This window comes from Tachysurus vachellii, chromosome 1 (genome assembly GCF_030014155.1).
Source record: "Tachysurus vachellii isolate PV-2020 chromosome 1, HZAU_Pvac_v1, whole genome shotgun sequence".
Taxonomy (NCBI): domain Eukaryota; kingdom Metazoa; phylum Chordata; class Actinopteri; order Siluriformes; family Bagridae; genus Tachysurus; species Tachysurus vachellii.
The window spans coordinates 31301311-31324329 of NC_083460.1; the positions used below are offsets into that span (position 1 = coordinate 31301311).

At 37.7% G+C, this 23019-nt stretch overlaps 3 protein-coding genes across 5 annotated transcripts in view; 2 read left to right on the forward strand and 1 right to left on the reverse strand.

Annotated features, from left to right (window-relative positions):
- mfsd14a1 (major facilitator superfamily domain containing 14A 1) overlaps positions 1 to 7976 on the forward strand; it is a 12600-nt gene extending 4624 nt beyond the window's left edge. The window contains exons 3-12 of the mRNA XM_060883117.1: positions 258 to 320; positions 407 to 534; positions 1948 to 2062; positions 2671 to 2889; positions 4334 to 4447; positions 4699 to 4770; positions 4875 to 4987; positions 5074 to 5171; positions 5556 to 5710; positions 5950 to 7976. Of these exons, the coding sequence (XP_060739100.1) occupies positions 258 to 320; positions 407 to 534; positions 1948 to 2062; positions 2671 to 2889; positions 4334 to 4447; positions 4699 to 4770; positions 4875 to 4987; positions 5074 to 5171; positions 5556 to 5710; positions 5950 to 6153 (1281 nt within the window). The 3' untranslated portion in view covers positions 6154 to 7976. The remainder of the gene's footprint in view (positions 1 to 257; positions 321 to 406; positions 535 to 1947; positions 2063 to 2670; positions 2890 to 4333; positions 4448 to 4698; positions 4771 to 4874; positions 4988 to 5073; positions 5172 to 5555; positions 5711 to 5949) is intronic.
- Positions 7977 to 9365: 1389 nt separating this feature from the next.
- sass6 (SAS-6 centriolar assembly protein) lies at positions 9366 to 19483 on the reverse strand. Of its 3 annotated transcripts, none has more exons than XM_060883138.1 (17): positions 19301 to 19483; positions 18519 to 18579; positions 18098 to 18177; positions 17801 to 17905; positions 17390 to 17561; positions 16006 to 16083; positions 15779 to 15898; positions 15356 to 15547; positions 14511 to 14705; positions 13896 to 13985; positions 13166 to 13345; positions 12626 to 12707; positions 12107 to 12231; positions 11882 to 11968; positions 11173 to 11267; positions 10147 to 10241; positions 9366 to 10059 (listed from the first exon to the last, which is right to left on the reverse strand). In XM_060883138.1, exons 1-17 carry the CDS (start codon positions 19363 to 19365, stop codon positions 9989 to 9991), a joined length of 1893 nt encoding a protein of 630 aa, XP_060739121.1. In that variant the 5' UTR covers positions 19366 to 19483; the 3' UTR covers positions 9366 to 9988. The 3 variants fall into 3 exon arrangements, with proteins under 3 accessions (XP_060739121.1, XP_060739113.1, XP_060739130.1); XM_060883130.1 differs by having other exon boundaries at positions 11825 to 11968; positions 19301 to 19482; XM_060883147.1 differs by lacking the exon at positions 11882 to 11968.
- A 431-nt stretch (positions 19484 to 19914) lies between these two features.
- On the forward strand, positions 19915 to 22016 carry lsm7 (LSM7 homolog, U6 small nuclear RNA and mRNA degradation associated). Its single transcript, XM_060883160.1, has 4 exons — positions 19915 to 20012; positions 20813 to 20903; positions 21185 to 21256; positions 21588 to 22016. The coding sequence occupies exons 1-4, from the start codon at positions 20007 to 20009 to the stop codon at positions 21728 to 21730; spliced, it is 312 nt and encodes a 103-aa protein (XP_060739143.1). The 5' UTR covers positions 19915 to 20006; the 3' UTR covers positions 21731 to 22016.
- Positions 22017 to 23019: the final 1003 nt, after the last annotated feature.

Genomic DNA, 23019 nt, shown 5'->3' on the forward strand with positions numbered 1-23019 from the left:
GATTCACATTTCTAAAGTTTATTCCAGAAAATGAAGCTGATGCAACTAATAAGTTAAAAGAACTAAACAGCAAACAAATGAAAAGATTTTGTTTCAGTTGTGATTCAGACCTAACAGATGTTGAACTTCTCTTTTGAAATACAATCACTTCTTGGTTTTAGATTTGGTTTTTCTACCCAACTCTGTTCTTATTAAACCCGATACTGTGCTGAATTCTAATACACTAATGATCTTTATTATTGTTCTTGCTTATCCAGGTTCTTCATGAAACATTTCCGAAGCACACGTTTTTAATGAATGGCCTCATACAGGGAGTAAAGGTGCAGTATTGAATCTGTTGTCTGATTGGTTGATTTCCAGTAAAACATGACAGGAGAAGTAAACACGTAGTTGTTGTTGGTCACAGGGTTTGCTATCGTTCCTGAGCGCCCCACTGATTGGCGCTTTGTCTGATGTCTGGGGCAGAAAGTCGTTTCTCCTCCTCACTGTTTTCTTCACGTGTGCTCCCATCCCTCTGATGAAGATTAGCCCATGGTATGTCACCGGCGTTCACTACTATTTCCACACACGTTCTAGCAATGCTTCAGTGACCCTTTCCATTTACTCAACAACAGCATAAACATGTGGGGGAACATTGTGTGGGAAGTCGTGGCCTAATGGTTAGAGAGTCTGACTCCTAACCCTAAGGTTGTGGGTTCAAGTCTCGGGCCGGCCATGACTGAGGTGCCCTTGAGCAAGGCACCGAACCCAACCAACAGCGTAAATGGCTGCCCACTGCTCTGGGTGTGTGTTCACGGTGTGTGTGTGTTCACTGGGTCACCAAACTTAGCCGTATGTCACGTCACTCACATCAAGACTTCATTTAGTTTAAAAATAAGCTGATGAAGAGGATTATAAATGCAAACATGTTCAACGAATTAGGTTGTAGTCATGAATTACAGTAATTATCAGATGACCGATTGAACATTCACCTCATAGCTGTTTAGCTCTTCAAACTGGGAAATCAGTTATTTCTATGACAACATTGTCTCTTAAGGTAAGTAGCAATTAGCTAAACCAAAAAGAATTAAGTTCTTTTTGTGGCTCAACCATGTTGTTACTGTCCTAACATCCTTTGTTTACATCATGACATCTCACACATGTGGTTTGAGCTTCCAAAAAAATTTAGCTGCCTCCAACTGGTAATTATTGAAATAATTTTAGCTTGTACAAGTTTATAATTATTGTTATTCAGACATAATATTTGCAAATTATTAGCTACCAAGCCAGAACTGTTAATAATGTCTGACTCAGCACAGAGTGAATATCATGATCAGGCATCACTCAGGTATATCAGAGATGTTTACAAGTAATAAAACACAAGTCCACGTCTGGATTTGAATCTTTTACCCTTTGAGACCAAGTTAAGTCTTGTGTCTTTAAGTTCAGACAAGTCAACAGACTTTATATGTGGAGGATATGGGAACTTGATCTATATAGCAAAGATAAAGAATAGTTGTGTTCACAGTAAATGAGGGGAAAAACACAATAGGTCAACATGTGTGCAAGTTGCAACTATATTTTTAGTTGCCGGGTTTTGTTTTAAATAACATTTAATTATGTTCAATATCTGCTACACTTCTGTTGGTCATCTAATGAGATCTAATGTATTCTTATCACTGTAACTGATGAGATGTTAATTTTTTGCACGACTTATTTAATTTTCCCTCTTTTTCTGAACTGAACACAAAGTCAGTGTTTCTAATGTCTCATGATGTATTTTGTATTATACATATGATTTTATGGATTGTATCATGAGATATATTTGATATCAGTGAGCAGGACACTCAAACAGTACTGGAAATAATTTCTTTGCAACTAAGTCATTTTATTAGAAATTTTTGCATTTAATTGGACATGGGTTCATGTTTGGCTGTACTGTAATTCTGAGCACTGTTTTGGTTTCAGGTGGTATTTTGCGGTCATTTCTGTATCTGGAGTGTTCGCTGTGACATTCTCAGTGGTTTTTGCCTATGTGGCCGACATCACGCAGGAGCATGAACGCAGCATGGCATACGGCCTGGTGTGTACCGTTATTACAAATTTTCTTGTTATATATTCAATGGCAATGATAGAAGTTTGTTCTGAATGTATATATTTTCGTTGTTGTGTGAGACTGATAATGTTAAGAATGTTAATTTTTAAAAAAAATGTCTTTAATGAGCCGTGTATACAGGAATCTGTTTTACTTTTTTATTAGCATTTCATTAGTATTCCACTTCCAGTCTATGCCGTATTAAGTGTATATAACCCATACATCTGCTTATAATTTAACATACTAATCAGTTTGTTTGTGTTCATATGTTATATATATATATATATATATATATATATATATATATATATATATATATATATATATAACATATATATATATATATATATAACATATATATATATATATATATATATATATTTATTAGAATATACATATATATATATGTATGTATATATATACGTATATATATGTGTATGTACGTGTATATATATATATATATGTATATATGTGTGTGTGTGTGTGTGTGTATTTATTTCAATATATATGAATTTATTTAAATATATATGTGTGTGTGTAGTTATATATATGTGTTATATGTATTTTCACGTTGTTATTTCAATGGCTCCTGTTAGGTTTCAGCCACGTTTGCGGCGAGCCTAGTGACCAGTCCCGCCATCGGTGCCTACCTCAGCCGAGCGTATGGAGACAGTCTAGTAGTGGTTTTAGCATCAGCGATCGCCATGCTGGACATCTGCTTCATACTGGTGGCTGTTCCTGAATCACTACCAGAGAAAATGAGGCCGGCGTCGTGGGGAGCGCCGATCTCCTGGGAACAGGCTGACCCTTTTGCCGTGAGTGTGCTTGTTGTGTTGTAGTTTAGGTGACTTGTGGTGTAAGGATTTTGTTGGTGTCGTCTTGGTGCGATCACAGAAAAATTTGATTTACTGATGGACTGATGATGGATAGAACCTCGGGTCGAATAGGCAGATGTAAGAATGAAGAATAAGAATGAAAGAAGAATTCTGGGTAGATTGTGTCTGTCTTTGGTCAGCGAGATGGACAAATTGGTGGAGATATATATATATGTATGTATATGTAGACAAATGGACAGATGAGAAATGGATGATCAGTACAGTCTGCTAACATAAGTGATAAATTGAGCGTGTAGTGTTGACAGCAGTGTTGAACTGCACACTTTCTGAAATGTCTCTAATGCTGGATAACAGGAACAGTGAAGTATTCAGTATTCAAGATCCTAAAATATCACATGCACACTGAACATCCATCTGTTCTCAGTGAGTCACAATCAGCAGGTTTCACCTCTCTGTGAGAGCAGCGCATGTTCAGCACAGTGGCTGTTGTACTATTATTGTTTGCTGTATAAAGACAGATCAGCACAGAGCGTCATGTGAACAGGAGCTGATCAGGACTCGACTCACACACTCTGATCTCCTACAGGATTTTATTAAAGCTACCACTCCTGTGTGGACTAGAGATTTACAAAACTTAGTACAATGTAACATGTAAGTATGAATGTGTTTCTGTAGTGATTTAGTAAAGCGGAGTAACTTTTACCACACCAATGTTACTGTTAAGATAGAAACACTAACATATTTACTAATATAAACCTGTCATTTGTAGCTGTGAGCTGATGTTTTAGAAATATGTCTGTAACACTCTGTCCAGCATGAGAACGTTTAGAATCTCAAAAACATTGTTCTTGTTCATTGCGCTCTCTCTCTCTCTCTCTCTCTCTCTCTCTCTCTCTCTCTCTCTCTCTCTCTGTCTCTGTGCTCTCTCTCTCTGTGCTCTCTGTGCTCTCTCTCTGTGTGCTCTCTCTCTCCCTCTTTCTCTCTCTCTCTCTCTCTCTCTCTCTGTGCTCTCTCTGTGCTCTCTCTCTCTCTCTCTCTCTCTCTCTCTCTCTCTCTGTGTGCTCTCTCTGTCTCTGTGCTCTCTCTCTCTCTGTCTCTGTGCTCTCTCTCTCTCTCTCTCTCTCTCTCTCTCTCTCTCTCTCTCTCTCTCTCTGTGTGCTCTGTGCTCTGTGCTCTCTCTCTCTCTCTCTCTCTGCTCTCTCTCTCTCTCTCTCTCTCTCTGTGCTCTCTCTGTGCTCTCTCTCTCTCTTTCTCTCTCTCTGTGCTCTCTCTCTCTCTCTCTCTCTCTCTCTCTCTCTCTCTCTGTGTGCTCTCTCTCTCTCTCTCTCTCTCTCTCTCTCTCTCTCTCTCTTTCTCTCTCTTTCTTTCTCTCACTCTCTCTGTGCTCTCTCTTTCTCTCTCTGTGCTCTCTCTTTCTCTCTAGTCCCTGAAGAAGGTGGGTCAGGACTCAACGGTGCTCCTCATCTGTATTACAGTATTCCTGTCATACCTCCCAGAGGCTGGCCAGTACTCCAGCTTCTTCCTCTACCTTCGACAGGTCTGATTATAAAATTATTATTGCTGTAGTTATGTTATATAAGTAAGGAATAAAACACTTCATGCCATGCTGTTACAGGATGATAATTAATGACAGACAGACGTAATGAACACGAGTTAGTGTTAACACTATGAGGTTGATTATCATTGTTGTTTTTTTTTTACCTCTCGTAATACACACTTGAAGTAGTCCTAATGTCTTCTAAACGTTCATGTGTGAATGATGAATCAATTGTTTGTATTTTTGTACAGATAATGGGCTTTTCATCAGAAAGTGTTGCTGCTTTCATAGCTGTACTAGGATTACTTTCAATTGTTGCACAGGTTTGCTTATGTTTTAATTATTCAAATTTTTTACTCTATATCGTTTTGGAAGATTCATATTTATTAAGGCTTTTTGTGTGTGTTTTGTATTTTCTCCCCTTCAGACTGTAGTGTTAAGTTTACTCATGCGTTCCATTGGGAACAAGAACACAATCTTGCTGGGTTTGGGCTTTCAGATCCTTCAGCTGGCATGGTACGGGTTCGGTTCGGAGCCATGGTGAGTGTGAGGGTGGAGGTCATGGTCATGTGACTTTACAGACCTGATTTTGAGGTTTTTAACGATGTTGTTCTTTGTCTTGTTAGGATGATGTGGGCTGCAGGTGCTGTGGCGGCCATGTCCAGCATCACATTCCCCGCTGTTAGTGCACTAGTGTCCCGTACTGCAGATCCAGACCAGCAAGGTGAGACTCTTGCTTTTAGATTTATTAGTATGTCAAAATGACAATACAGTTATGTAGGGTATATTTATATTTCCAACATTTAGCAGATGCCCTTATCCAGAGCGACTTCCATTATCTCTTTTTTATATACAACTGAGCAATTAAGGGTTAAGGGCCTTTCTCAGGGGCCCAACAGTGGCAGCTTGGTGGACCTGGGATCGAACTCACAACCTTCCGATTGGTAGCCCAGCACCTTAACCACTAGCCTACCACATGTTGCACTGTTGATATAGCAATGATATCAACATGATGTCACATGTACTGTTAAAGAAAATTAATCAATCCCTAATAAGAATCCAATGTTTGAGTTTGACTGTGTGTGTGTGTGTGTGTGTGTGTGTTCAGGAGTGGGTCAGGGAATGATAACAGGGATCCGTGGTCTGTGTAACGGACTGGGCCCGGCTCTCTACGGCTTCATCTTTTACATCTTTCACGTGGAGCTGGATGAGGTTCCTGATGGAGGTGAAGATGTCGAGCATCAAACTCAGCTCCATCAGCAGGTCAGCTACAGCACACACGTCACACCGTCCTTCATGTTTACTAAAACTATTGAAATTGCAAATAAACGACTAGAACCATCCCATTCACCACAAAGCAACCATGTCTGAGTCTGGAGTCATTTTAAGAACTGAAAAATACAAACTGAGCCAAGAAATAAGCAAATAAATTCCATGTCCCGGAAACCTATACCTACAGTTATTTTCAGTATACTGATTTTCTCACTCCTGTCTCCTTCCAGAGTGCTATAATTCCTGGGCCTCCATTTCTTTTTGGGGCGTGCTCAGTGCTGCTGGCACTACTTGTGGCTCTGTTCATCCCTGAACACACACCACAGGGTAGCCGATCAGGAAGCTGGAAGAAACACACCTCCGGCCACGGGCATCAGCACAACACTCAGCCTCCAGAGGCCAAGGAGCCCCTGCTGCAGGACACCAACGTGTGAAAGAAAACTGAACCAGAGACATGAGAAATGCCAATCTATATCAAACCCAGAGCTTTAAAAAAAAAATACAAAAAAGCCCATGTATATAGAGGAACATGTATTTAATGACGGTTCTGTCCAGTGGCACCATTGCATTGGCTTGTATTTATTCATTTTATAGTTCTTTATCCTTTGCTGGTCTTTTTTTTTTTTTTTTTTTTTTTGTTCTTCTTCATTTTAAAGTTGCATTCCCATTTTGGACAGGGCTCTCTCAGGGACATGAAGCTCAGTCAGAAGCGTTTCTGAACACAGCATGCTAACCCAGATACATCTCATATTAATTGAATAGTTCAGTGAAAAAAAATCACATGTACCCAGTGTTTCTCTCAGTGTGCTTTCACAACTATTAGTCTGTTTACTGAGTAGGAATCAGAGTATAATTCATTCATTTTATTTATTTGCTATTTGGTTTGTGTTTGCACATAATTAAAACGAACTAAATAGCAAAGTGAAAGTACGGCTGAAAACATCCAATTTCAGGAAACTTTCATTAAAATCCCAAAAATTCATGCAAAAATTAAGCATGGAGGATATGGAGCCAGTTAAGAATAAATTATTAGATAAGTATAGGGTATAAATAATCAGATTAATATATTTCTCTTTTTAATTCTTACAGCTCTGTCCTTAACCCTTGGCTCAGTTTAGCAGTTCACAGCTATATAATAAAAAAAGAAAAAACATATCTGCAACCCAAACACGCAGCATGTTTAGTTTACCTCCTGTAGTCAAGTCCATTAAGAATTGATACTCTTCCTCTCTCTCTCGCTAGAGTTCAGATGGAAGCAGACTGAGACACCAGGGCTCAGACACTGACAGAGTAAAGGTGGTGGGCAAAATACACCAGGGTTCCATTGAAAAACGGCATAAACGCTGCATATGTGAAAGCATGTTAAACCTGTGATGTTGCCGATCAGTGTGAGACGTGTGAAGGCTAATGTAATGGAAGTCCATCTCACTTTCAAATGATAAAATTCATCAAAAATCCATCATTGCCTTTTAAAAATCCAGCAACAAACATATCTGATCGACTACATTAGGTGTTAGAGACATTGTGTACATTTGAGATTTTTTATTTTTTTTTTGTGACAAATCTTTCCTTTAATGATTTGTAAACAGATCAGCCGTTTTGATGCCTAAACACTTCCTTGTACAGCTTTTTCATCACAGCTTCAGCGCTAAAGAAAAGCTTCCACATGCTCACAGTTTCATTTTACAGCTCCTTTATCCAATTGATCTGTGTATTATTTGTACCACTTCAGAGTTATTGGTGCCTTCACTCACTATTCTTTTTTTTATTTTTGTTTTTCGGTCCTAGGTACTACGTGTTTTGTGTTTCTTCTCCTCCTGTAATACGCTTGATTGGCCATATTTGATTATCATAACAGTTCAGAGTATTTGAGAAAGAAACACTAACATGCAGAGCTTTAGGTATGCTGTGGAATGGACTGGAGTCTGTATGTAGGAAGTGTTCACATTTAGGAGGTGCGGGAACTCAATGTGGAGAGGAATTTCAGTGGCCTTGTATACTTTTCATTTTTTTTTTTTAGACAAAAACATTTTGACCAAATAAAATAGAGGTTTTTATTGAACGATGGCAGGTGTGAAATAGCTGTTTTCTGGTTATTTATAATTTTTGCTTGCTTTTCTATGTTTTCTCGTCATGTTTTGCTGCCTTTCATTTCATTATTGATTTTAACATACAGTAAAACTGTAATCAGCTAAGCGTGTAAATATGACATGACGTATCTTAAAACATTTAAATAAAAGTATTTTTGACATTCAAAGCAGGATTTGCTTATGGTTTTTTTCTATTTCTGTTTCTTTTTGCCTCCCAGTCCCAGTGAAGGAAGTGTGGCCTATGTGTAATTTCCAAGTAAAAGAGACATTGCTTCTGGCAGTTAGTCCTAATGAAGCAGGCGTGGCATGTGTCTCAGTCCCAGTGATTGAATCATGGTTTCTGGCTTTCAACCCTAATAAAAGAGGTGTGGTCTCTGTCAGGTCCAGTGTAGGAGATGTGGTCTCTGTCAGGTCCAGTGAAGGAGATGTGGTCTCTGTCAGGTCCAGTGTAGGAGATGTGGTCTCTGTCAGGTCCAGTGAAGGAGATGTGGTCGCTGTCAGGTCCAGTGAAGGAGATGTGGTCTCTGTCAGGTCCAGTGTAGGAGATGTGGTCTCTGTCAGGTCCAGTGAAGGAGATGTGGTCTCTGTCAGGTCCAGTGTAGGAGATGTGGTCTCTGTCAGGTCCAGTGAAGGAGATGTGGTCGCTGTCAGGTCCAGTGAAGGAGATGTGGTTGCTGTCAGGTCCAGTGAAAAAGGTGTGGTCTCTGTCAGGTCCAGTGAAGGAGATGTGGTCTCTGTCAGGTCCAGTATAGGAGATGTGGTCTCTGTCAGGTCCAGTGTAGGAGATGTGGTCTCTGTCAGGTCCAGTGTAGGAGATGTGGTCGCTGTCAGGTCCAGTGAAGGAGATGTGGTCGCTGTCAGGTCCAGTGAAAAAGGTGTGGCCTCTGTCAGGTCCAGTGAAAAAGGTGTGGCCTTTGTCAGTCACAGTGATGGAATCATGGCTTCTGGCTTTCACTTGTAATGTTGTGTCCTCTGCCTGTCCAAGTGAAGGTGGTGTAGCCTCTGTTTGAGTCACAGTAAATGAGGTGTCGGTTAGCTTGAGTGAAGGAGGCAAGGTCTGTGTATCAGTACCAGTTAAGGTGTGTTTGTTAGTTTGAGTGAAGGAGGTGTGGCCTGTGTGTCAGTACCAGTAAGAGGTGTGGCCTATGCATCATTACCAGTGAAGGAGGTGTGGTCTGTGCATCAGTCCTTGAAAATGAGGCTAAGCATGTGACCAAGACTCCTGATGAACATGGTGTGATTACCGGCTCCAAATGAAGGTAGCCTATGTGTCGGTCACAGTGAAGGATGTGTGGCCTGTGTTTAAGCCAACTCCAGTAAAGGAGGCCTGGCTTCTGACTGACACACCTACTGAAGAAAGCTCTTTTACTCAAACTAGTGAAGACAACACTGAGTTAAAAGACTGCACTTGAAGGTGTGGCCTTTTCTTTAACCTCAGTAAAGAAGGCATGATATCAGTAAGAGGTGTGGCAGTACAGTTCTACCTGAAACAGTGTTAAATTACCCGGCGGTTTAAATTGCTTCCTCTTAATAACAGATTCCTCAGGCAGTTGTTAAGGTGGTTTAAAATTATTTATTAAATCAGTTATCCAAATACAGAACAACACAGTCACATTGTGTATATACAAACTGATGAGGCTTTATATACAATTTATATACAATCACAACAGCACACTGATGGTAAACCTTTGAGTGGAAATTACAAATGTGCTAATAAATCTTTCATACTGCTGTTTTTTTTACCATGTTTCCTCAAATCAGTAGGACTATATGACATGATGTTCCTTTAAAAAGATCCAAAAGAATTCTAGACAGCCTGCGTAGATGAGTCGAAATCTGAAGTGTTGACAATAACACTAAGGATGAACTGAACATGCATTATAGCACCCACATTCTGAGCAGTGTTTCATGTCTTTATGCACTCACAGAATGTCAGTTATCTTTATGTAATCACACAGTTTTAGCACCATAGATAATTCAACACCTATAAATGTTTCATTTAAAACAGAACAAAATAAAACTGTACACAACCACTCAACTGCAAACCAGTCAGCAGTTAAAACAGTGTTTAATAAATAATATGACAAGCATAATAGACTTAACACATGACACAGAGGTGTGTAGAAGGTCCTGAATGTTGATGCTCCTTTTACAGCTAGGAAAAAAAATAAAAATTTTGTCATCCAGGGAAATATGCTGACGGAGCTGCAGGTTTTGCATTGACCATGTTCAAGGAGGGCTTAGAGATTTCTGTAAACAGATAACAGGTTAAGTGTTTAGAGTTTGCTTATTCACTTAAAAAGCTGTGTTAAGTATATGTCTGATATTTTCCCTCACCTTTGTTCAAGTGCATGCTGGGTACCAGGCCACGCAGAGGGATGCTCTCATCTCGCCTCTCAAAGTATTTTGAGTCCAACCCGAGCGGCTCCCCGCTATCAGACGGGGGAAAACAGTGTTAATGCATGTGCAGTCTGCTCACACTGTAAAGTCTGCTCAGGTTTCATTGAACACTAATGCTAGTTTTTTGGTAAGAACATTAGGAGGACTATTTGGTGTTGACCAACAAACATCAAACTTGTGTGAGAATAAAATATTCCCATTGATTTGTGAACTAGCACAAGGCCTCCACACTAGATTAGTTGAATGCTGTTAAAAACTGTAGCTTGTGAATAACAATATAAAATTCTGCCCCTAATCCTTTTCTACCAGAGATGGCACGATACTGATATTAGCCAATATCTGTTTTTTGGAATTTTTATGGAATTATTATTTGTAACCAGCAGCTGACTGGATCAATTCCAATATTTAACCATTCTGCTGGTAGTGAAACAGGCTGAAGTTCATGCGATGTTTGAACAGGATTATTCAGTCTGACTTGTATCTATTTTGGATGTATGCTTAGCCAATCATGCCACCTCTGTATATTGATCACGGTACAGTTTTATTTCAACCTCCCCAATGCTTTCAATACACGTGTTGTACATAAAAATAAAACTATAACCCCAGAGAGCTAGCACCTTTATGTCACTTAATAAATTCAAGATTAACATAAATGCAGATCAGCAACTGATTCATTTAGCCAGACTGTGTTATCTGAGATGACAACAATGAGTGACACAAAAATAAATCTGAGATGAACGACTGTAATGTGCAGGTTTAAACTGCAAAAGCAGTAATGCTATACAGACAACCAAAAGCAGGATTATTTTGAATCATCAATTAATTAATTGTGTTCAACTACCCCTGCGATGGGTTGGCACTCCGTCCAGGGTATATCCTGCCTTGATGCCCGATGATGCCTGAGATAGGCACAGGCTCCCTGTGTTCAACTGCACAAGCGATGAACAAAAAGCAGGGACTTACTTCTCCTTATTAGAACATGTCTTTAGTGCTGTTGGGTTTCCACTCCCTTCCACTGGAGATGTGATGGCTTTGGCACTCATGGGGTTAAACTGGACCTGTCAGAGAGAACCGAACACAAAAATATCAGTTTATACCTCAGCACTCTGACAGTAGAGCAGCTACTAAATTACAGGTTTACATTAATGCATTTTTTCCAAATTTTTGTTTGTTCTCATTATCTTTTCTATATAGCTCACTTTATAGGGACTTGTGAAGCAGATGCAGCACATAAAGGGAATAAAAAAAAAGTGTAATCATTGATTTGGTGAAATGGGAAGGAGACTTTGCGAAATCTCTGGAACATAATACTTTATAGCAGGTATAAATAGATATTCCTTCTCCAGCCTCTTGTTTTACTCTAGTCAGGATCTAATATGGCTCACAGATGCTCTACAGCATCACAGCAAAAAAGTATGAACACTGGAATCATTTATATAATAATGTGGTCTAAGTGGGATAAACACTTCAGGATGTTATCAATGCAGCCTGTGACATTATTTACTACGGACTCTGGTGCATACAAACTGCAAAATAACTGAATGGCAATCATTGGCAGATGAAAGAAAGTTTGGGAAAAGTATACAAGAAGCCTAGAAAAGTAAAAGGAGCCTGCCTTTGGTCCTGAGTTGGGATTGTGTAAAGTGAGGATAGAACGTGGCCCGGCACTCACACACGACAGAGGGAACGAGTGCTTGGAGTTTAAAGTGGAGGTTACAGGATAAGGCTGGCCCAGGGAGGAGAAAGTCTTACTATCAAGCTACAGAAAGAAGAAAAGGTTATAATCAGATAGCAGACACACACATACAAATCTAATAAAGTCACAGACAAAGTCACATGTGACTTCATTCATTGTAAACTGATTAAGTTCAGAAATCAGAGTGTGTGTGTGTGTTACCATGTTGTGAGAAGCAGGTGCAAGTCTCAGTCCAGCCCCAGGCTGTGGTGTCTCAAATACACCAACAGTGTCCTGCTTCCTGGACAGCTGGTTTTCATTCAGCTGCTTATTGAGCCACGTGATCACTGAATGTCAACAGAAAATTACATCACCTTTTTTATTCAGTTTAACAGGTCTACAATGTTACGAACATATTTGCGTCTTAAGTACGTTTCACCCGGATTTGACTCCAAAGATTTAGGGTTAATTCTTAGGGTTTTCTTAGCTCTTATCATATATTTTAAAATGTGTCAAGACATAAACCCCACTTTCAATTGTGGGGTTTATGTGGGGTTAAAAATCCCTTATTTTGAACATGACTAGAAATGAATCGGCTGTGTAGAATACCATGACCTTGTGTCGGATTTAAGCATTTGATGTGGTAATGTTGTCGTGACCAGTTTGCAATTAAGTGTTAAGAGTAATTAAGCTAACTAAGAGTTTTGTTAATGAAGTTAAGAGTCAAACACACACACACACCATTTTCGTTAGTTTTCATCACTTCTTTGCTCTCGTCCAAATTTTTAACGGTGGCCTCCAACTGCTGCTGTAACTTCGATACCTATGAGACCAGAGACACATAAAACAATCAGTTATCTGTGAAATCATATGCACTAATGAAATCCCATAATGCACTACAATGTTTTGCGTAATCTCCTCTAGAGTACAAAGCATTTATCATTATAAAACTAAAAAAAATGTTATTATAGTACAAAACGCTATGATTCTTATTCAGAGGAAATGATCTGTAATTATTTAAACCTGACACCACTAGGAAAACATTTGAAGCGCAAAGTTTCTAGTTGGTGAATGACTGATTACTGAAATTGAAACAGTAAGTGTCACAGCCTCAGAAACAAAAGAATTAAACATTATTTATATGATAAGGAAGAGAAGGGGCTTCCACAGGGTAAGTCAACACTGGCAAGTTCCAAACACGTACACAAATGCAGGCCTCCTGCACAAAATGCAAAGTTTTCCCTAAAGAACAAATTCAGATAGATAACCAAATTTGTTTACCTCCTCCTCTTTGAGCCTCAGTCTGTGCTGTGTGTCCTGCAGCTCCCTCTGCTCCTTTTGCAGTCTTTCTGTTGTCTCCTGTAGCACTTTTTCCTGAGAGACCGTCACCGTGTTCTTCACCTTAATCTTCCCCACCAGACCCTTCAGATCACCTTGCAGCTTTTTAATGATGCCGTTTGCCTGATGGACACACGGAGGCTCAGGTCAGTAGTTCAAGCATTTGAGTATTTCTGTTAATATTAACATCAGATTGAACATGAAGCAATCCATAGCCAGAGGCCTGTTCTTCGTTTGCTGCTTAAGAATTCTGAGATAAAATGACAAAGCAGATTTGCTTATCATACAGATCACTCCAAATAGGCTAATTCAGAAACCTGGAGACTGTGCAAAAGAGTTTTCTTTATAAAAAAATAAATAAATAAATCTGCTACTAACTGCTGATCTAGGTGGTTTTCATAGAGCATTTTTAAAGTAGCTGGAACATTTATCAGTCAGTCCAAACAAAATGTACATCATATAGCATTGCTCAGACCCATAAAATGTATGTATTAGCAAATGTCTATGAATAAACACACAAATAGACAATTTCTCTGTAGTTGTGTCCCCAGATAACCATGCTACTAAAGTTATATGTAACTATCTTTAGCAAACGGCGACACAATCACCTACTGTTCAGTTAAATCCTGCTGAAAATAAGACATCATATCACTGTATGAAATCTCTGACAAACCTTGATGAGCTCCTCAGATAAGGATTTCACTGTTGACTCCAACTTGCCGACTTGTAGCTGTTTACTCTCAGCAGTTTCTTCAGCGGAGGTCTGAGCCAGGATTTAAAAAAGTAATAAATGAATATTATTGTGCAACACTCTGATTTTCATTAGCAGCAGCTGTGACAGTAATGCAGGTTTATATTAATATGCTTGAGGTTTTTTTTTTTATATGCAGCAATGTGTTTCTATATACAGTCAGGAAAGAGGTTTACAGCTGCTACAATTTAAGCGAGATCTTGTTTTAGAGACTTTCTAAAGCTTCACAGTTGTAACAACTCATCCTGCTTCATCACGAGTGCACTGTTTATCATTTAAATATAAGTGCTGAAAAATGATAACTTTGCTACAACATTATTATGTACTGAATCTTTTATATAGCACTTTAAACGGAATAAAATCCCAAGATTACGTGAAGGAAGTACAAGTGACCGTGAAATAATCATCATATCCCTTCATGCACAATCATTATTGGTCATTTACATAAAAAGGTGTCCAAATATTTTTGAGGGTTTAATATCCATCTATTAAAAAAAAATCTAACAAAATAAATGAAATAACATTATTAGATGTTACCTTTTGCTGCTGTGTGGCCTCAAGCACCTCTTTGGTTCGGAGTATGAGCTGATCTTTGTCTTTCATCTCCTGCTCAAGCACGGCTACTCGAGTCTGCAGCTGATTCATTAGTCGCTCTTTTTCATGACATTCTGTATCGAGGGTGCCGTTTTCTCTCCGGAGAGACGTCACCTGCTGCTTCATCCTTTGAGACTCCTACAGAGAAAATGTTACATAAATCATTTAGAGCAGAGCAGCTCAGCTACAGCACTCCAGCAAGGGATAAAGGACTTGCAAGGATGTGTGATAAAGTGGAGTAAATGTTATCACCCTGCAGTTGATCGATTTCCTAGAACATTACATTCTGAAGAGTTTTTTTTTTTTTCTTGTACCAAAGCAATTTGCCAGTTACTTCAATCAATAATTTAAAAATAAACAAAACACCTTTAATAATTAAATTAATATTGTGGATCATGCACAAACAAATTAAAACCTGCTCTCATTTACAGTATAGCAGTTATCACAACCCATCACGAGGTAATACAAAAATGTTTATTTTAATTTTACTGAGAAACAACGAAGTGTAAACTCCTTTCTGTGTCAGAAAACATTTACCAAGGACTGTCCATCTGATACTGGAGACTCCTTCCATATATGTTAAATAAGCGCATTTCTCCTTAAAAACGTAAATCTTCACCAAATCGATGAATGAGTGAATCATTCAATCAATAAATGTATGAATGAGCTGTTACTAGAGACACAATAAAGAATGAGAAATAGAGCATTAGGATAAATTCTCAGCTACACAAAAGATCCAAAGTTCTTTTTCCAGAAAACAGCACTTTGTTTGATTCAGTGAATCTCACCTCCTCTAGGCCGAGCAGTTTGGCTTTCAGGTCTCGGATGGTGGAGTCGCTTTTGTACTTTTTCTCTGTGAGCTCTCTGTTGGAAGTCTCCAGTTCGGAGAGTCGTGTTTGAAGCTGTTGTGTGCTGCGCTGATGAGTCGCCTCTAGCTCACGTCTCAGCTGATCATTCTGCTGCTGCAGCCTTGTCTGGATCTGAACATGTACAAATACAGGAGGTTATAGGTGTTTTTCCCCAATACATATATTAGCTATGTTGCCTCACTAATGACCTGAAAACAGATGACCTCTATATTTCTGTGCAGTGACACGACTGCACTAAACCCTTTGTCTGAGTTTAATCTGTTTAATAAAATAATACCATGATAGTATAAACACTTCCTCAATCACAGTGTAACATTAAAGCTTTGTTTTAAGGATTTGTACCTCCATAGCTTTTTCACGTTCTGTTGTGAGGTCTTGTGTATGTCTGCTCGACAAAGTTGTTGTTTGCGAAGTCCATTCAGAGCGCAGTTTCTCCAGCTCCCGGCTCTTCTCAGACAACGTCTAAAACAAAAACAAACTTCTGTTTAGAAAGTTCAAGCTTAATGATATTTCTTGTTTTTTATTATTATTTTTTTTATTAATTACTAGCTATATATAGCTAGCTGTACCTGCTGTGCATAGTTTAGTTGCCTAGATAGATCCTCTTCTGTCTTCTGTAGTTTTTGCTGGAGTTGCTCCTTTTCCTCCTGAGAACATTATTTACTTGTTAATCTTTCAGTTCCTCAGAGTATACAGTAACCTAGCTCAACACTGATCTGCCAACGCCAAGATTATGGAATTTACGACGATAAAGAAAGATACAATATAAATCCACCACCATATCAAATGACAAAATAGGGCAATGTTATATCAAAAACTGTTAGGTCAACATATTTACCAACTTTTACATATCACTAGTTTAATAACATTATTACACTTGACAACTTAGACTACTCTCACTTCAAACTACCAGCACACATCTGATGTTCCCTTGTTCTTTAAGAAGACGATGTACGGTTATAAACTTTTACACACTCTGTTAAAGGAATTAGAATTTTTTTGCCTAGAAAAAAAAAAAAAAAAGATATTAACTTTATACAGGGTTTCTGCAGGGTTTAATCAGTCAAATTTAAGACTTTTTAAGACCTTTTTATGACCATTATGATTTGAATTTATGACCTACACGAATTACGATAAATAACTTCAGTCATTAAAATTCCTTTCAAAAGACTTTATTATTGACTTTCATTGAAAGTAACAAGTTTTATTATTTAAAGAGTAATTCTATTATTATAGTATTCAACACCCACAGGACCTCCGCTTTCAGTGTGGAGGTTGATCCGAAACCACTGTGTGTGGCACTGGATGCGACAGAAACGGAATCCCGCGCTGTACTTGGACCAGGTAACGTTAGTGATGGAGCCAAACAAAACTGACGGATCGCCTGCACCCACTGCAGGCCTTTTACAGCAACGATATGCTTTTCTAACTTCACAGAGTGCAATAGACTTGATACCGATTGTTAGCGACGGGCTTGAGCCAGCTACTAAACGCACCGTCTTCGAGCCACAGATCGTTAAAGGTACATTTTCCCATTGTGATAGCCAGGATGATTTCAATTAAACTAAGCAGTGACTCAGTATGATACAGTATGTTCGGAGTTCGCGCGGGTTTCTGTGAAAGTCCTTCCGACAAGTCTGTATGCTGCCGCATGGACCTTGTAGTTCTGGAACGCTGTGATACCAGTGTGATACCACCCAGATTCCTCATACAGAACTACAACAGGCGAAACAAATGAATGCCATTGCCGCCGCGAGCGCATTTTGATTGAAGAACAAATTAATGGACGAGCATATCAATTTAAGACGTGGCTAAATGTTTTTTATGACCCTGTATGGAAAATACGGACGTTTTTATGTCTTTTTATGGCCTTAAATTCTTATTGTTAAATGTATGACTTTTTATGACCCCGTGGAAACCCTGTTTATAGCATCCCATCAGCATCTCCTGTACCTTCATGCTGGCCAAGCATGTAGCCAGATATTTCTTTATTTCCACATCTGAGCCAGGGAGCAGTTTGAGAGACAGATGTGTGAGGTGCTTGAAGGCGTTGGTCTCCACAATGTTCAGATTAGCAGAGCCTTGGTTTAAAGCAGATGATGGAGAGGAAAGCTGCAGTAAGAACCTACAAAAAAGTAAAGTTATTACAAATCTTTTTGTCTAAGGTAGAAACTGGAGTATTTTGTGTATATACAGGGTTTTATAGTAAACAACCAGGCATTTCGAATAAAAAATCCATTTTAAATTAGGTCACAGCATAGTAAAATAAAGAGCTACTATACAAAATACACAAGGGTCGTCAGGACTGTGTTCTGCATTAACACCACATACACTGACAGATCATTTTGAGAAACGTCTGTTTACCTTGGATATTCTTTGCTCTGCTCAGAGATGCACTTTTCTAACAGGTCTATGAACTTCTGAGGAAAAGCGGTGAAATCTATCAGGAGACCCTGTTGGACTTTTAGGCTGTTTAAAATAGAAAAGACAGGTTCATTTGTGAAATTCTCATCACGCTGAGACAATATAAAAGCAAACTGCATTTTTTTTAACTGATTAACTCACTATTAATTAACTACTAATTCAACTATAAATTAATTTAATTCGCTCAGCGTTAAAGCCAAAACTGTATTAAAACATTTACTGGACACATTTTTGTACCTTTGAAAATCTTCCTCTGATATGAGAAGGTTATACAGGAAATAGAGGTCAGCATCGTCAGTTAGTCTCACAACCAAATCCTTTACAACAATTTTAAGAGAGAGAGAGAGAGATGAAGAAAATAAGAGGCTAGTGAGGGAACAACTGTTTGTAGCTGTTATAATATAAGTGAAAACACAAACTAAATTAGTTTCATGGATGTTCTACATTATTAAATGCAACAAAGAACAGATTAAAATACATTCTTTGTAAAAGAATAAGAAGATTAAACTACTACACTTGTAATGCTACAAGAAAATCATCAACTTCAGTGTGATAACATTAACTCCATCACACCTCTGTGCTTTAACAGAACAGTGAGCCGTTCATTCCTTGAACAGATATGATCCTAAAACTTGTCATTTCCTTTAGAAACACTTACCCGTCTGTGGATGGGGTTTGAAATAAGCTGCAGTTCAATACTGACTCTGATAACTGCTCGCCTACAAGAAACAAAAACATTAACAAAAATTATAAAGAAACTGTCAAAATTCAGATTTTTAGACATTGCCCATTCACACTTTCGCACATTTTTACAACATACATTTAAAATCCATTGCATCAGTAATTTCTTTTTTAAGTGTTTTTTTAAAATACACATTTACGCAACTAATTTACTTTAATGCATTAAATACATTATACAGAAATTTGATCAATTTGAAGTTTTTAATATTTCTCTATACAAAATAATACAGCAACTTTTAATTTTATTTCTGAAACCATATGGTTTAACATGTCCATGACACACACACACACACACACACACACACACACACACACACACACACACAAAAATGGCAATAACCCAATTACTGTGAAAGAATAAAACTAATGTAACAGACTTTGTGTGAAATAATAACACAAATATCACATTAAACATTAAAAATAAATATTTATATAGTTAAATGCTTTATTTGCATATGTAACTTTTTTTTTAATTTTAACAATTATGTTACAAAAAATTAAATCGTAGTTTTAAAAATCGGAATCAAAAAAATACAAACAAATAGTATTTATTTTATTATTTTATCCCCTTGGTATCTTGACTAATTTAAACGAACTAAACTCCTCGAGCAGAGGCACTAATTGTTCAGTTGGTTGTTAGCGACAATTAGCGTTAGCATTAGCATTAGCATCAACACGGTAGATAAACGATTTGTTTACCTGTCATCGCAGTCTTTACACTTCACGTGCACCTGCAGCGTCTCGTTAAAAAGCAATTCTGCCATTTCTGTTTTGCATCAAACAAACACAAACAATAAATTATATACGGAAGTATTTCTGCATCAACTTTAAGGCAACAGTTTTTACGTGTCAACGGCAGATTTCGAGTTTGGCGCTTCGCATCCCGCTAATGGCCGCTAAAGCCGGAAGTGACGATGACGTCACCCAAACATGGTGCTGTTCCAATCTGCTGTGTCTCCTACCTAGGGCACTTCGCTCTTAACGCATACAATAACACATTCGCGATTTGTGCCACATATTCGGACTAGTGATGAGAAATGCTGGTTATTTGTGGGGAAACGTGTCGGATGAATATTGTTACGTGGTGGAAAGGTAATCTTTTTTAAATGATCTTTATTAACCAGGTTATTGTGACTAGTAGCTAACAAGCTAAAGGTGAACAGAAGTCCAGTGTTATTGGAACACTGCAGCTTTGTGTACGAGTCTAAAAGAGCTAGAGAATTATATATATTTAAAAAAAAACCTTTATCTGTTTATCTACACATACGGATGCTAAAAGTTTTATAGTTTTTTAATTATATCATAAAAAATATAAACAGAGAGTTAAGCAAACCAGATTTGGATTGGTGGAACGTCAGGGGTCAAAGGTGAAGCACATAGACGCGGTCCAGGAAGAAGTTTGAACATGGCGGTGAGTAACATGTTCTTTTTCTGTTCTGTTTCAACCTGTGAAATATTTGTATGTTAAAGATTGTGATTAAAAATATATAAAAATATGTACATGCTTGTAATAACTTTTAAAGCTAATAGTATGCCGACCGTTTCGTTATTTTACGACGTTAAAGGATTATGTGTTAGCAAGCAAGCTAACAGTGTGTAAACGGTCGTTATTTATCTTTTAGTTTTATACGTTTTTAACCTGAATTTTCCTAAAATATCAAATTGTTTTGGTCTTTAAATGCTTCTAAGTTTTGAGACTGTTTAAAAAAGCACGGACGATTTCTCCAGAGTGGATTTTTATTATCATTTTATTTTATTTATTATCATTTTAGTTTATTTTATTTCTGATGTTTTAGATGAACATGGGCCGGTGGTATAAATGTATAAAGGACATTTTTTTTTAAACTAAGATTTACATAAAGCCAGTTTGGGGATGATTTCTTTCTAACCCAGACTGTAAAGTCATGCAGTTCATCAATAACAGCTGTGTCATGTGTCACACAGCAGCACTTTCATTTTCTGTGCTCATGAAGCCATTTAAACTGAGTGAGAGTCTGCAGGGTGCAAACTGAACTGAGACAATATCAGCAGTCACTAACTGGGACACATTTCCATAGCAGAGTCATTTTGTTTTGTCAGTTCAGTAGTGTGAAGGATACACTAATATGTAGTATTGTATGTCAGTGTCTATACTTTAAAAGTGTGAGAATGTAAGAGGGACTGAGGTAGAACTGTTGTATCACTGAGAATTCTGCTCTGGTGCTGTTACAGGATAAAGAGAAGAAGAAGAAGGAGAGTATATTTGACTTGACAAAGTACATTGACAAAACCATTAGAGTAAAATTCCAGGGTGGACGTGAAGGTATGTGATGAATGTTAGCTATAACAGGCATTTCTTTTTTCTTTTTTTTTTTCGGATTGGAATTTCTTATGTGGATGACAAGTCCAATTTTTTAATTATTTATTATCAGCTTTTCTTTTATTTTACATTGAATATAGAAGAGTGTGTATTGGGTGATTTGTATAAAACTATTTGCAGCCAGTTTTTCTAAAACTTAATTGTCTTAAAGGGACCACAACATTGTGACAAGTGTTTATTTACAGTTGATTTGCTGCTTTATAACAAATGTATTTGTTGCACAGCGAGTGGTGTCCTGAAAGGGTTTGATCCTCTGCTGAACCTGGTGTTAGATGGCACAATTGAGTACATGCGTGGTGAGTACTTACAAACATCCTGGCTCCCAGATTAGTAAAAACAGATACCTCACATTAAACAAAACCAGAAAAGCTTTGTTTATTTTTATTTTATAAATTGAAAAATACTGTGACCTGTAAGAATGCTTTTAACAGACAGAGTGCTCCTTATTAAACAGCACATGCTGATTTCTGACACAGGAAAAAACATAGTAGTAGGGTGTTTAGTTGTAATATAGATAAAACACTTATTGTGGAAATAGACATTGTGCTGCATTCATAAAATAATTTAAGGAGTGTTTTAAAAAAATCTGAGCATTATTAGGGCTTAATATTTTGTGTGTGTGTGTAGACCCAGACGATCAGTATAAACTGACGGAGGACACCAGGCAGCTCGGCCTCGTCGTGTGTCGAGGGACGGCTGTTGTCCTCATCTGTCCTCAAGACGGCATGGAGGCCATCCCCAACCCCTTCATACAGCAGCAGGACGGCTAGCACACACACACAGGGCTTGTGTCTGTTTTCTACAAGGAGATTCAGTTGAGCAAAAATTTGTGTTGCATCCAAATTTGTGGATGTTGTTTGTCATCATGTGTAACATAGTGCTTTGTTTTGTTTTTTCCTGGTTGTAACTTCACTCAGGAGATCTTTTCGTTTGTTTTCTAAATATGGTTTTGAATTGAGCTGTAAGTCGAGTGATCTCATTATGTATGATGGCACTTTAGTGCTAACTTTATTTTTACTTATTTTAATATTCTAATTAAATTGGACATTCATAAGATTTCTGGGTTTACTGCTTTCTTATTTTGGTCACCATTTTTTTAGCAGATTATAGAAAGCCACTATAAAGTGCTTTAACAGGACATAACATGGTGGAATCATGACACACTACCACAATCTCCAACATGAAATATGTGTAATTTTCCATAAGGGGTAGATAGGATGTGATGAATAAAGAGGAAATGTGTGGCAGATATTTGGAGAATAAAATCCTACTGCTTTTATGATGGTCAGGAAGGCAGCACTTGAGTGGATAAGCAATGTGGTTGCAGCCTGACAATTATATGTGTTAAGACAGTGTTAAGCTCCTAAAAGCTTTAAAACAAATAGAGGCATTAAAAGAACTGAGGTATTAATATAGTAAGCTTTTTAAGCATGTGCTTAAATCCACTCCACCCCTGTGTGTTTATGTACTTATTTATCATTTCATAAAATTCCTTATGAATGTCCTCACAATCACTTGGTCCTCATTACGGATGTAACTGAATGTGAGTATATTATATTGGAATAATGGAAAAAAAATAAGTCTGTGTTTAATGGACTCTTTCTTTCAATTCAGTCAATTTATTTGTATAGCACTTTTAACATTGGAAATTGTCTTAAAGTAGCTTTCTAAAAATATAGAGACAAATAAAAATGATAAAGTTTAAAATTATAAAAAATCCCTTATGATCTGAGGAAGAAACCTTGAGAGAAACCAGACTCAGAAGAAAACCCATCCTCATTTAGGTGACACTGGATAGTCAATAATGTTGTAAACCATGCCCATTTTAATGGGATTAATACTGAGACTTATTTTACTCAATGTTTCAAGCCTATTTTTCCTGGTTCTGATCTAAATGCTTTCCATCACCACATATTTTAAATTTATAAGATGTACATGATTTGTTTCTGCATTACTGGTGATCCAGAAAAAAAACATTAAGCCAGTTTAAGGAATTTTGTTCATCTTTGGATTTATTTCATACCACTGAAATCAGTGGAATTACATTACAAATCTGAAC